This window comes from Panulirus ornatus, chromosome 15 (assembly GCF_036320965.1).
Source record: "Panulirus ornatus isolate Po-2019 chromosome 15, ASM3632096v1, whole genome shotgun sequence".
Taxonomy (NCBI): Eukaryota; Metazoa; Arthropoda; class Malacostraca; order Decapoda; family Palinuridae; genus Panulirus; species Panulirus ornatus.
This window is the reverse complement of record NC_092238.1, coordinates 29,376,248-29,391,986: the sequence shown is the minus strand read 5'-3', so window position 1 is coordinate 29,391,986 and position 15,739 is coordinate 29,376,248. Positions and strand designations below refer to the sequence as shown.

The 15,739-nt window shown below is 39.6% G+C and overlaps 1 protein-coding gene across 1 annotated transcript in view; it reads left to right on the top strand.

Moving 5' to 3' along the window:
• The first annotated feature begins 4,897 nt into the window (after positions 1 to 4,897).
• Positions 4,898 to 15,739, top strand: part of CenG1A (Centaurin gamma 1A) — a 625,830-nt gene continuing 614,988 nt past the window's right edge. The window contains exon 1 of the mRNA XM_071670690.1: positions 4,898 to 5,183. Within this exon, the coding sequence (XP_071526791.1) occupies positions 5,012 to 5,183 (172 nt within the window). The 5' untranslated portion in view covers positions 4,898 to 5,011. The remainder of the gene's footprint in view (positions 5,184 to 15,739) is intronic.

The following is a 15,739-nucleotide window of genomic DNA, read 5'->3' as shown; positions in this document are numbered from 1 at the left end:
GGAATTGGTAATTTAGTTAAATGCATGCATGGCAGAGTTAAAGGATATTGAAACATTTGACTGGAATGGAGTGAGAGAATGTGAGGTAAGCCGTGCAAGTACAGATGGCTACATGAAGAAAGTTTTGGGAGTTTTGAACGGACTGCTTTTTCATATGATAACTGGTTGCAAATTTGAGTTCTAGTTTTTCACATACTCTCCAAGTAATTAGTTAGATAATTGAATACAGGTGGTTTTAAAATGACCATAATAGTTGCATACACACCAGATAATGATAGAGAAGAGCAGCTTTGCTGAAGAGAACTTGAAAGCATATTTGAAGACTTGGATCCTGCAAAGATTTAACTTAATCAATTAACATGACTGGATGGATGGGAGATAGAGAAGGAGGGATAGGTCAGGAGACCCAAGTGGAGTAAAATGCAGTGAAATTTAAAAAAGTGCAAAAGATGATAGGAAATTTTTTTTGTGTTGTGACTGGATGACTTTAAAATGCATGAAAATAAGTGGTGGTATAAGTGATTGGTTCAAAATGGATGTACATCAAGGCTAAAAAGATGGATGAAGAAAGTATTGAAAATTTACAGAATGCTTCCAGTGAGCAAAAGATTCTTCAGTAATGATTGTATAACAAAAGCACAATGCAATTGTTGACACTGAATGTTCCCCACCATGTGATTCTTTGTTCAGTTGGGAAGATAGATCTACATGAGATGGGGACTCATCTCTTAACCTTTTTTTATATTTTTATACTGTCAGCATTCACAGTTTCATCTCTTATTTCATTCACTCTGATAATGTAATACTGTAAAATTACATCCTTTGTAATTTTTTATTTCTTAATTTCATGTTGTGGCCTCTGGCTGTTGAACCTTTGCATCTTTCAGAGAACTGGTCACTGCTGTTAGAAACTTGAAGGTTGTGATCAAGTCATTCTTACTCTTCATTCTTCCTTAATGTTAATTTATGGCTTCTAACGTCTCACTGTAACTTAGCTTTCTTAATTCTGTTATCAGGGTATAGGAGCTTAAACATTTTTGAGGTTGAGGGTTGAAATAATCTGTGAACGTCATTAGCAAACAGGCAAAAGAGTACAGTGTTGCCAAAGACCCCTTCACCCCGAAGGAGCCCTCTTGCTCTGCTCCTGTATGGAGTGTATCCTTGAAACTGCAACAGCCCCATCAATCTTTCATGGGATTTGGTAATTTGATATTTATTTATATAGAGTGATTATTATACAACCCCAGGATCCTGGAAATACTGGAAACCTTTACATAAAGGGAGAAGGTTTTTAACAAGACTGTATTGCTTCCTGTCTTTGGATGTTACAGCCTCAATGAAGGGATGTAGCCTTTTATTCTTGGTTTAACCACTTGTAGGCAAGGTCTGGTAATACGTTTTAACCCAAGGTTCCCACCCTACCCTGCATCCACTTGGGGTATAACCGTGGAACAGTAAGAGTCCCAGAAGGGGGTGGAGATCACAGTGTTACGTAACAATAGGTGTGATTTTGTCATAACATAGTGCATGAAATAAAGATGACCTTATCTTTTTATCTGTCAATCTTTGAATGCCATCCATGTCACCAACATTATATAAACATCATTTTATCGTATCACAAGACCCCCAATTCCCAAAATACGTTGTCAGAAGTGAAGAATCTTAACATCTACCTTATTAGGTTGCTTGCGTTCACGCCTCATTTATACAATCACAACATCACCGTAGTTGTGGTCCCTTCCGAAATATTGTGGCTGGTGTCCCTAGAGCTTTGAGAGCACCATGGAAATTGTGAGGGGGGGGGGAAGGGGGGATTATTAGGGTAAGAAAGTAAGGTACAGTTAGAAAAATATATATATGTGTCTCCATGGTTGTTTAATTTGTTTATGGATGGGTTAACAAGAGTTTTGGAAAGAGGGGCAAGTATGAACTCTGTTGTGGATGAGAGAGCTTGGGAAGTGAGTCAGTTGTTGTTCGCTGATGATACAGCGCTGGTGGCTGATTCATGTGAGAAACTGCAGAAGCTGGTGACTGAGTTTGGTAAAGTGCGTGAAAGAAGAAAGTTAAGAGTAAATGTGAATATGAGCAAGGTTATTAGGTACAGTAGGGTTGAGGGTCAAGTCAATTGGGAGGTAAGTTTGAATGGAGAAAAACTGGAGGAAGTAAAGTGTTTTAGATATCTGGGAGTGGATCTGGCAGCGGATGGAACCATGGAAGCGGAAGTGAATCATAGGGTGGGGGAGGGGGCGAAAATCCTGGAAGCCTTGAAGAATGTGTGGAAGTCGAGAACATTATCTCGGAAAGTAAAAATGGGTATGTTTGAAGGAATAGTGGTTCCAACAATGTTGTATGGTTGCGAGGCGTGGGCTATGGATAGAGTTGTGCGCAGGAGTATGGATGTGCTGGAAATGAGATGTTTGAGGACAATGTGTGGTGTGAGGTGGTTTGATCGAGTAAGTAATGTAAGGGTAAGAGAGATGTGTGGAAATAAAAAGAGCGTGGTTGAGAGAGCAGAAGAGGGTGTTTTGAAATGGTTTGGGCACATGGAGAGAATGAGTGAGGAACGAGGAGAAGTGGGAGACCAAATTGGAGGTGGAAAGATGGAGTGAAAAAGATTTGTGTGATCGAGGCCTGAACATGCAGGAGGGTGAAAGGAGGGCAAGGAATAGAGTGAATTGGATCGATGTGGTATACCGGGGTTGACGTGCTGTCAGTGGATTGAATCAGGGCATGTGAAGCGTCTGGGGTAAACCATGGAAAGTTGTATGGGGCCTGGATGTGGAAGGGAGCTGTGGTTTCGGGCATTATTGCGTGGCAGCTAGAGACTGAGTGTGAACGAATGGGGCCTTTGTTGTCTTTTCTTAGTGCTACCTCTCACACATGAGGGGGGAGGGGGAAGGTATTCCATGTGTGGCGAGGTGGCGATGGGAGTGAATGGGGGCAGACAGTGTGAATTGTGTGCATGGGTATATATGTATGTGTCTGTGTATGTATATATATATATATATATATATATATATATATATATATATATATATATATATATATATATATATGTGTACATTGAGATGTATAGGTATGTATATTTGCGTGTGTGGACGTGTGTGTGTATACATTGTGTATGGGGGTGGGTTGGGCCATTTCTTTCGTCTGTTTCCTTGCGTTACCTAGCAAACGCGGGAGACAGGGACCCTTGCGCTACCTCGCAAACGCGGGACAGCGACAAAGCAATATATATATATATATATATATATATATATATATATATATATATATATATATATATATATATATATATATGTCATTTCATGTGTGGCGGGGTGGCGACGGGAATGAATGAAGGCAGCAAGTGCGAATTATGTATATGAGTATATATGTATATGTCTGTGTATGTATATATATGTATACGTTGAAATGTATAGGTATGTATATGTGCGTGTGTTGACGTGTATGTATATACATGTGTATGTGGGTGGGTTGGGCCATTCTTTCGTCAGTTTCCTTGCACTACCTCGCTAACGCAGGAGACAGCGACAAAGTATAACGATAATATATATATATATATATATATATATATATATATATATATATATATATATATATATATATGTGTGTGTGTGTGTGTGTGTGTGATTACCTATTTTTAACGTTGTGGGAGTTCGACATCTCGTGTGTGTGTGCGTATTTATTAACTATTCCTACAATAAGCGGAGAGAGTTCTGCTCTTGCGGGGCCCCATGTCTCGAACTTTCTTTGTCCATGATGGGACTCTGCCATTAGTCAGGGCTAGTACGTAGCGCTCAAAAATTTTAAGTTCAGGGTTAGGTACAGAGAATCGTGTGAGGCACATGTCGTTGAGTGTAGGCTGGAGAGATTGTATCTATGGACCGAATGCCGTCAATTTACGTGTATGCGAGAAATTGAAGAAAAAGTAACATTGAGCTAAGGAGGGATACGTAACAGCCTACTGTAGTCTTCGCTCACTGCACCACCGTCACTGACATTCCCGTTAACTCAGGCTGCCTACCAATCTTACTATCTCTGTGTGTGGTTGTACTAGCGAACCTTAATCACCAATGTTTTCTTAGTATTTCTGTTTCCAAATGCAGATGAGACGAATCTTAAAGACAGACGTTATTTCTGTGTGATTGGCAAAAGGATAACCACGACGAAATAAAGAATTAAGTTGTGGAGGGAGAGAATAAGCAGCTGAATATAGGTAGATCTCAATTTGAAAGCTTCAGTCTCGTTTCTCTGAAATTGAAGCATTGATATAGAAATAGAAGAACGCAAGCTGAATTATCTGAAAAGTTTTAGGTAAATGAATGTTTATGTCCCATATCCCGATAAACTCACTCGCTAAGGCTAACATCAAGTTCAAAATATATTCTTTAATGTAAATGAGTTTAAAATGAATCCTGATATACATTAAAAGACTTGTATCTATAAGCTAATGGCAATAGTTTTTCTGAGCAATAAAATGTATGTTGTCTGAAAACCTATCAATTATCTCTATTATTAATTTCATTTTTCTGTTGCCTCTTTCGTTTCAGTGTGTTGGCGATTCATTTTTAATATTAATTTAGCATCTTAAATATAGACATAACAAATGAGACTATAAACGACGAGAGAATAGACGGCACATAATCGTTACGACCCCGGGCGATAACCTCAGCGTTGAGTTGCCAGTTTCGTACGAAGCGCCATTTACCAAGAAATCAGTTAAACTTCTGAACTAATACGAAACCGGAATGATACTTGGTGAAGCCTCAACATGAAGCAAGAGGAAATTCTGAATATAATGAATATATGTAAGTATTGATTTCTTGTTTAGTTTCTCTTTGCTAGAGTAATGTTTACAAAGAAGCTCATGTGACTGACCAGTAGATGTGAGCCATCTTTGAGGGAGTGTTTACGTTGAGTGAGCTCTCGAGAGAAATTCAACCCCAGATCCCCCATAGTGAATACAATGTCTTGTGATTTTCTGAGATGATACATAAAGTGAATCAAAATGAATAACCGACATGTGCAACCGTATTTGAGCAGTTCCTTGGCAATACGCCAAGAGATCCAGAGATTTGAGTCTGTCCACCCTAGCATCTACGCTATTTACGACATAATAGAGTTGATTCCGGACCCGGTATTAGCTCAGCAGATCCGTGAACATGTCGTCTGTATTGAAGGTAAGACACGAAATGCGTTATGTATTACAGCAGGTGTAATGAACATGAACCCACTTGCTCTGAACACGGCCCATCATCATTGAAACAAGTTCCAACTTCCTCCCGCCTCTTTTTCAAACGATACAGTTTCATCTTTCTCTTACGGCTTCTGTTGTTTGATAACACTCGTCTCTTTTCCATGCAGGTTAATCTTCATCCCATATTGCATTGGTTTGGAAGCTAGGATAGGTAGCTATCGCAAGAATACATGATCTTAATTATGCAGTGAAGGTTCTCATCCTAGCGGGCCGGTATGTGTGAGGCAAACTCGAGGGAGTACCGAAGTACCCAGAGGCCAAAGTGACCAGGGAAAGGTGTTCACTGTTGCGGTGTATTGACCCCCTCTCTCAGGAGGAGTCATTCTGATCATCCATGATCCCTCGTTCCTGTAAAGTGCTTTGATAAAATGAAACCTTTGGTGACATTCGAGATTTTTGTATCATTAGATAGACCAGGTTAAGGACAGTGGTCAGATACAGTTTGATTGTAAATGAATACTAAATATATATACATATATATATATATATATATATATATATATATATATATATATATATATATATAGGTGACATGGGGCTTGAATGAACATCTATGGCTTTTATTTGATAACGTTTCTTTAATTACTTATGCTGTTATCATAGCCTATAAAGGAAGGATGATTTGCAAGTAATATCTACATTGTGAGTATCTGTACGAAGCATGAAGTCTATTAAAGCCTAGAAATGGTACTTGAAAAATATATATCATAAAAGCCCAACGCGAAGTGAATGATAAAGAATACAGTTAAGCAAAATTTGAATGACCAGCATTCCCACCTTACCTTAAATACATTAAAACGTGACATATGAATTAAACAGATACAGTATTTCCTAGTTCAGATTAACATCCTATAAAACGTGACATATGAATTAAACAGATACAGTATTCTCTAGTTCAGATTAACATCCTACAATTCCCAGATGAATATCAACGTTAAAAGATTTGAAATAACAAATCGGTTATCTTCTAAATCTAATGAAACTTGTCTAAAAGCACAATAACTGTCGATACCTTATCGTCACATGTAGGAGGTTTGTTTCTGTAGGACACATGGGATTCCAGTCATAACGATTTGATGTTGGATGATGAGAACCTGACCAGAACAGAGAAAATCGTTGACCGCATTGGGGGCAAGATTCCGTCTTGTTGTGAAAAGGGTTTGACAATAGGCACTTCGAACTGCTCGCCCATGGTGTTCATGAGTCGTTCAGAGTTGTGGCTTCGGATACAATAAGCGGTACAGCTCTTGCACAAGCTTCGAACTGCCAGTATACAAAGCAGTACAGCTCGTGCACAAGTATTGATAGACAGTTGCTGACTGAATATCCTCTGGATTAACATCTTTGAACTTGAGAAGTGATTGGACTGTGTTTTGTGCTTTAGATAATACTCTAATGTTAACCTGTAGATAAAACTCGCACAGTAAAGTAGTCAATTTCTTCCTAATTGTGTAACCCACCCTTCCCACTGAACAGCATTGGAAAATATATTAAATCACTAGGTATAGTTGGTGGTTTTACTGAAGAACTCAATGATTTGTTTAGTGTTTACCAACATACACATCATGGAATTTAAATGGAAACCGTATTCACACACACACACACACACACACACACACACACACACACACACACACATATATATATATATATATATATAGTATATATATATATATATATATATATATATATATATATATATTTTTTTTATATATATTATATCATACTGACATTTATCCTAATGTCAAGAAAGGGGAGGGTGACATTTTTCCACTTTGAGGCAAGTTCAGTGGTGTTATGTTGGGAGTTCATACAATGTAAAGAAATAAAGGAATATCGTCTCCAGACTTAAAAAAAAAAGATGTACCTTCATATTGTCAATAAAAGATGGTCTGAAATGTGACAAAAATGCGTCAGCTAATATAGAACCCGGGGGAGTCCATCACTGCACTATCCACGTGCTTGACTAGATCCACAGAACAAAAACAAACAATCACCAGATAAACAATAATTCCTTAAATTGGAATTTGTTTACCCCATTGAAATATGTTTGTATCGCTGAATAGGTTGTCAACACAGATAACGATTGTTTCCTCGAGTGGAATGTTTGTAAATTACTGGAACGGAAGCAATTAAAGCCATAGTTGTTCATCCAAGCTTTGGTGATTCTTTTCCTATTACGACTGTGGTGCCGGCAATATGTACATTTCTATATATGTGTATGTTTGTGTTTATGTATGTATGTTTGTATATGTACGTGTATGTGCGTGTATGTACATATGTGTATATATGAATGGATGGGTCTATCTTCGTCTGCTTCCTGGCGCTACCTCGCTAACGAGGGAACCTTCGATCAAGTATATATATATATATATATATATATATATATATATATATATATATATATATATTCGTTGGTATAAGTCAGCATATTTTTACAATATGCCTATGCAAATGAATTAAATAGTGTAAGGGTACATTAGGAAACAGTATTGAAGATGTGGGACCTTTCTTATTTACCCAACAGTGATAGCTAATCTTTGTAATTAGTTTCACATGTTTGATTGTAATTAGTTTCACATGTTTAATCTCTGAAAATCTTCTATAGACACAGTTCACTTTATGAGTTGAAGTGTTCACTGTTGTACATAGATATGTTGATAACAGTTCCATTTGATCCCAGTATGTAGCTGAAAAAAGGGTTTAAATAGATTGGTGGTTAGGAAAGAGAATTAGGATAAAGAACGACGTTGAAAAGATTGTTAGTTCACATCAGTTGGTCTAACATCCATTAGCCAATCGTATCTTCACTTAAATGCTTTGTAAAGAAATATTGGACTCCCTTATTACAACCATCTCATAGTGATGATTTCATGTACGTTTCATGATTTGTTTCATTTAACTTATGTAGATATGAAATGTATTTTCTGGTAAAAGCTTTCATTTGAATGTAAAAAAATTTATATCCATGAAATTATTGTTTTGAGTTGCTGTTTCATTTAAGCTTGTATTCCGCATACAGCTTTCATGTGGATATAGAATTTCTTCGTTGTTGCAAGTGTTTTTTATCAATAAGCCAACATTGTAAGAGGAGTATATAGCTTGTAGATTATATTAAAAGATAAAAAGATGTATAATCTCGTAGGATGAATATTGTTGCACAGTGAAACTTTTAAAAACACTGTCGAGGAGTCACTGTCATCCAGTTTTTCACACACTGATTTGTTTCAGAATGACTGTATGTCCGTTTCCATGATCACAGTGTATTCTTGTTGTAGATGACTTTGTGCAGTCAGTGACTAATATTGAATATATATGCACATTAGATCTGGTGAGATCAAGTGTGCTGCACTTTTACTGGGAGTGGTAGAACTAATTGAAACAATACCGTTAGCAGCCAAAAGTAAGTTAGAAAAGGATATGTAGTCTATATAATGGCCATGAAAGTCATCCTAGACCTAACGGTAAGTCTACCAGAAATCATGGTCTTCCATATTGCATATGTTGAATTATTAAGTTTCAGTAAAGTTGATTGTTTTTGGAATATATTATCACCATTACGTACGTATTTCCTAAAGGTAATGCGATTGATGTCTAGTGTTTTTGCCACATACATACACACCATGAAACTTTCATATGTATAAGTTGGTGCCTTTCCAGACAGTATTATGCATTTAACTTATGTTTATATATATATATATATATATATATATATATATATATATATATATATATATATATATATATATATATCAGGGCAACATCACCAACAGTTGCAGACAGAACGGCCGTTGCTTGAATTTGGTTTTTATAATTTGATGTTAGGGAAACCACGGAAAGGCCTACGAGTGCCAGGTGTGGGTCGTAGTTGCAAATAGGGGATTGTGTTTTCGGTGTTGACACACATAACTTTTTGCGAGAATGGAAGTGAGCGAATGAGGCCTCTCCTTCGTCTGTTCCTGGCGCTACCACCATGACGTGGGGGGACGGCGAATAAGTGTGAAAGAAAAGAGAGAAAGATTAGTTAGTTACTACATATCATGAGTGATATTTTATTTGGGTCAGCAGAAGATACGTCCTCTCCCACCTTCCCCCCTTTCCCCACTTTTTTGAAGGCTTGGCTACGGTTAGATTTGTACACAGCGTATCATTGAAAAAAAAAGTGTGGATGATGGGGTTGGAGGAATCCTCAGATGATCCCTTATATATAAATGAAAGCATTATATGGTATATTGTGTTTTTAGTCCATGTCTTGACCGAATCGATAGCTTACACAGTTTTACACTGTTTTAGTGTTCCTCTGTAATATACGACAAATTGTCACAAAATAGCTGAACTTTTAGAGTAGATTTCGAAATACTAAACCTAGATAAAACGTATCTAAAGTCCAGTATGGAAGACTAGGCTAGTTGTGAATTCTGACCTGTGTTGTGCTCTCAGTCTTGAAATCGGGGCATGTTGGTCAATCTGGCAACAGAAGCTGGCCAGACCGCAGCTTGTGGGCAAAACTTGACATTGATGGCCTTAATGACCCTGAAAGTCCATAGGCCCAGTTAACTAACAAGCGATTTTTTAAGTTTATCGATCCCCTCGATTTACCGAAATCCCTTAGGCTTTCTTATTGACCAAATTGATATGTGTATGAAATCGATACATTAAATCGTTCAGGAAACCCCGTAAATGACCAGGAAATTGGGTGTGTGGAGTATGTGGGAATCAGTGTGTTTGTGTATTTTCAATTAAACCAAAAGAGTGTTCATTGATACACGCTATTTTTAACTGTAGGATGGCCATATTTACATGCGTTACTTTCAGAATGGTCTTCGTAAACGCTCGTGCTGTTTTCAGCAAGGTTGTCCATAAGTGCACGTGAAATGGGTAAAAGACACAGGAAAAACATAGCATAATTGATATTTTGATAGAATACAGTTGTACGGTGTGGATTAGAACCGGAAATATGAATTAGGAAGCAAGTTAAGGGATGAAAAAGTAAGACTTTGCTTTCGAGGGATGTTTAGCCAGCTGGGACATATCGATCAAATAGATAGCCACAGAGATGTACCTTTTAAAATCAGGTTTTGTAAGCTGAAGCAGCATGGTGAGATGAAGGCTTAGGTAGATTAGTCGAGCATAAGAGAGAGTATAGAAGCTGCGTCTTTGAGAAATTAGTAATGAATGAGAGAGTGCATGTACCGTCTAATGTTAGGAAACAATGAGTCAAGTGAATTAAAAAAAAAGATACACGAAACAAAACAAGTAAATAAGGATTTCATGGGAAAAGGGTGAATGAAAAGCTTAGGGAGAATAACGGCCGACTTTGGAGGAGGGGAAATAGGTGAAGAAAGGTGTGCATGAGAAGCAAGCCACTACTAAGCAATCCTGGGAGATTGCTTTCGGCGGAGGGTAAAGTCTGCACGAGTTAGAGAGTACACACAGCCTCTTAAATACCTAGGCACGACTGGGTATGACGGGCACGACCTTGTGGCTTTCATCCATAAGGTCCACGTCAGCAGCCAGGCCATTATAACCGAGGATTGTACCGTTGTGCTTGAGAGGTTAAAGAACTGAGTACTTGTGATGATATATAGGTGCCGGCCTTAGGTACAGGCGAGGGTGGGAGGGGAAGGAAAGAAGTAGCTGTGGATCCCGCGCTGCGAGGGGTGTCCCCGAGCTTTGGTGTGTTGCCGATCAGTTGTAAAATAAACAGGATGCATTTCCCCCCAGTGAGATGAATGTACGCATCCGAATTTATGTAGCTTTACAAGTGGAGGAAAATACAGCGCAAATCGTTCTCTGGTGGATTAAAACCTTTATCATAACTAAACGTAGAATAGACCATCTGGTTTTATTAGGTGATGTATCTGGTGTTTCTAACCGGTATACACACGAATGTAGTAGACACCGTTTTAGGGAGTATAGGGACGTGTATGTTGGAGGTGCCCCACCCCCGGTAGTTGCACGGCCTTCGGCGTCGCGTGGACAAATTGTACATGCCACACTGCCAGACCTGATGGTGATGAATTGTTCGAGTATTGGAACAGTGGGATTTGAGATGAAAAGAATGTGGGCCTGGTACGGCGTAGAGGGAAGCATTACAGTGAATTAAGTGTGAAAGTGCCATGATAGACATTGGATGAAAAGGATGGAGTTGAAGCAATAGTGGAACGGATTAAGAATGTGTATAGTAATCTAGTTATTGGACGAGAATGCAGTAATCGTTCCGCTGTATAAAGGCAAACTAGAGTTTATAGAGTTACCGAGTTACAGAGAAGTTTAAATTGACTGTATTAAAAGGTATTGGAAGTACAATAGTGCCTACGTGAAACCTGCTTGCTACGTGGTGGTATGAGAGATTTGACATGAATTTAGGAGTGCGTCAGGGATGTGTGTTGTCACTATTGTTGTTTGATATTTTGTGGATGGGGCATTACGTGGGATGAGAGTAAAGTGGGGTTGATTATAATGTGCATGTGGAGCATAGTGGAACAGAATGGGAATTACCACAGTTATTTGTATGATAATGTTATTGGTTGGATCACAGGAGGGGACTGATAGAATAGAAGGGCGTTGTGATGAGTTTTGGTAAAGTGGAAATTAATACGAGTAAGAAGGTTCTTTTCAAAAGAGGTGAGTAGTCACTGCAAAATATCTGCTTGAGTGAAGAGGAATTAGCAAATGTTAATGAGTTTAGGTATTAGGGGTGTTGATCGTAAAAGATGATAGTGGATAAAGCTGAAGTTTGGAGTATATCATGTAACTGAAAAACTGAATACATCTTTTCTTGCTTTGCCTTACGATGGTTTTGGAGGATTTCTAACCCCTCAGCTGGGGTCTGGGAACTCACCTTACCTTACGTATTCCTTACGATTTTTCGGAGGTCTTCTACCCACCACAGCTGGGGTCTGGGACCTCACCTTACCTTACGTATACCTTACGATGGTGTCGGAGGTGTTCTTCCCGCGCTGCTCGATCTTGGAACTTACCTTACCATACCTTATGGTGGTTCAGAGGAATTCATTCCTTAGTGCTGTTCCTTTGCTCAATCACATTGTTGGAGGATGTGGAATATGTTGCACCAGTACAGTCCGCCATATCAGTGGATTTTAATCTTGTAAGCCCAGCTAACTAGCTCCATTCATTGGTTCATTTCACTGAACAGCTTGCACCTAGCTATTGAACGCTGGTTTCAGGGGCCATCCCCTAACCCCGCAATTCTGTAGCCAGACTTCATTAAGGAGGCGTAGAGGGTGTGATCTGTGTGCCGGGCAGTGCGTCGCATTAGGTCTGTTATGTCTTGCAGCCTGACTGGTTTAGTGTACCATGGAGGAAACTGTGCATCTGTGTATTTCTCCCTTAAAGTCAACAGGACTTCGCAAGGTGTTTGTTATGTATTGTGCAGACGTGAGCCGCAGACGCTTATTCCGTTTTCTCTGACGCGTCCACCATTAATGTTTACCATTGTCATGTTCAGGAGGTTTCAGAATTGCCTCGTAGCCTATCGTACAATGTAATGGTCGTTCAACTCCTGTGAGTAATGATTTTTCCTCTCATTTCTGATTACATTTGCAAGAGAACGAAACTTTTTTTTCTTTCCTGGTTAAGAAAGTGATTTAACACGAGGTATTGTTTAACGAAAACCAGAATTACAATTATAATTCAGATACTTCTAATTTGTATCACCTCACAAGAGACTTTTAAAAATTTTTGTTACGTGGAAATATGTTTATACATCTCAGAATATATATATATATATATATATATATATATATATATATATATATATATATATATATATATATATATATATATATGTGTGTGTGTGTGTGTGTGTATAGATGGATATAGTTATATATATATATATATATATATATATATATATATATATATATATATATATATATATATATATATATATATATATAATTTGATTGGTTTATATTAATAGATAATGTCCAGACCAAGAAGTGACGATGTCGTATAAAATCGGAGATGATTGGGCAATTTTACGCACGTTTCCTGTACACGGTTTTTATTTGTATGTTGTGTAATTATCGTATTTGCAGCGCCGTGTCTCCCGGCGAGGTTTGCAATAAGGCAAACACCTCAGAAAATGACTCCTGGTTTTGTGAAAGGAACGCAGATTAATGGATGTCATGTACTTTCTCGAAGCGACCTAGAGCGGAGAGTGTGATGCGCAGCATTTTGGGATCTGAATTGACAATTGACTGATGAGGGGACAGGAAGAGTTCATGGAAAATGTGGCACTAGGATATCCCAACTCTCATATCTCTCTCGCCCTTCCTAGTCGCACACCACGACCTTAAGGCGATGCTTGGGGGGTAGCAGCATTCTTTCCCCTTTCCCTTACGCATGGGCAACAGAGCCGACGTAGATAAGGGATTAGATATGGGAGCGGACAGTACAGCAATTATGGAATTCATTTGCCAGACGCTGTACTTTTTTTTTCCCCCCGTCATGGCGACCGATTATCCCTATAGAACACAGCGGTGCGATCCTCGAGTCTAATGACTTAGGTCATTGGACTTTGACCAGTCAGGGTCGGGGCCAGAGGTCACGACAGAGAAAGGTCGCACCGTCGTGCTCAGTGGCCCGCATTGACTTGCTCGTCGTTATCGGCGTGCTCAACGGCCGCGCCGTCGTCTTCAAGTGGCTGATAGAAAACAGTTTTATAAAGCGAGAGAGAGAGAGAGAGAGAGAGAGAGAGAGAGAGAGAGAGAGAGAGAGAGAGAGAGAGAGCAGTTGTCTTGGTTGAGGCATTCGGCACCGTGGTCATGTTCTCGTACGTGACAGGTCTGAAAAGAAGAGAAATTCTTGCGTATGTGAATTAAGAGACCTCGGTTTCACTCCACGAGACTTTTTTGCTGCTATTTGACCGCTTCCTGGTAGCAGAACGCAAACAAGACCCGCTTTGAATGCTGATTTGGTAATTATGATATTTTAACGGGGGGGAAGAAAAAGGATTATGAATAGGTATTTTAAGATGTGCAGGTGCCAGAAAGGGCTGTAAGTATGTAAAGCTTCTTTTGATTCGCTCGAGACTGCATAATAAGGTAGGTTCTTGGTTTCGTCTTGTCTTGGTGTAAAGTAGTACTTTGTACAAATATCTGAAGCGTTCCTGATTGGCTGGGTTGTGTGTGGGAGTCCAGCACACACAGCCTGTGTGTGATCAGAGGAAGAACTGTGCGGCTGATCGAAGACCAAGATGTTTGGGTGATATTGGGTCACTAAAAGCCCATATCAAGTTAGTTCTGTATATCTGCATTGTCATGTGATATATATATGTTTTCGAGTTTCGTATGTAGCTTTTCTGCAATGAGATATAAGCTCACTTTAATTTCTGTTGGTGACATTTGAGGTTAGGGGATTTTGCATATTGAGAGGAACAGGGAGCTGGTTTGCTTCTAGGGGCTAACACCTGTTGGGATGGTTCGAGTTCGAGCTCGGAACACCTGCTGGTTTGTTTACAAGATGATCTGTTGGGGTGGCGTTCCCTCCGCGGTGGAGGTTGGAGGGTGTGTGGTGTAATGTGATCCGGCCTGGAGAAGAGGGCGTTAATGGGGGAAGTGCCTGTCTGTCTGTCTGGTGGTTTGTTCTTGGTTTGTTACGCCCTCAGACCGCCTTCCTCGTCTCGTTACACCCCTAGCCACTGTCCTCGTTTTTGTGACGTCCGTAGCCGCTGTCCTCGTCTGATCTCGTTATATCCTCAGCCAGTTTTTTTTTTTTTTTTTATCTCTTGTTACATCCTCAGCCAATCTCCTCGTCTGGTCTTGTTACATCTTCAGACGTGTTTTCATCTCGTCTTGTAACACTCTCAGCCACAGACCTCGTCTCGTCTTGTTACACCCTTAGCTATTATTTTCTTCTTGTCTTGTCACATCCTCAGCCACTGTCCTCGTCTTGTTACATTCTCAGTTACCGTTCTCGTCTCGTTACACCCTCAACCGCTGTCCTCGAATTGTTACACTTTCAGCCACCGGCCTCGTCTTGTTGCTCCGAGACATAGTTACTGCCATAGTGGCCTTAGTCTACGTAGATACACTCTGTAAAGGAGTTTTAAGAAAAGAAAATTAACCCATACAATACCCGTGGTTCTTGTGGGATCTGATCCTCTTTACTTAGCGTGCTGAAGGAGAGTGTGGAACCCCTTGAAAGGCCACTTGAATTAAGCGTGGAGATTAACTTCTGGTCGCCTGGTCGCCTCACAGCAACTGACACCAACTTGGTTGTCTCGCTGCGACTTGACACCTACCTGGTCGTCTAACAGCGACCTAACACTTATCTGGTCTTCTCATAGCTACTGACACCTACCTGCTCGTTTGACTGTGACCTGACACCTACCTGGTCGTCTGACAACGACCTTACACTTACCTCGTCGTCTGACAGCGACCTAACACCCACCTGGTCGTCTGGCAGCGACCTGACAAGTACCTGGCTGTTTCAGAGGGTCTTAACAACTTG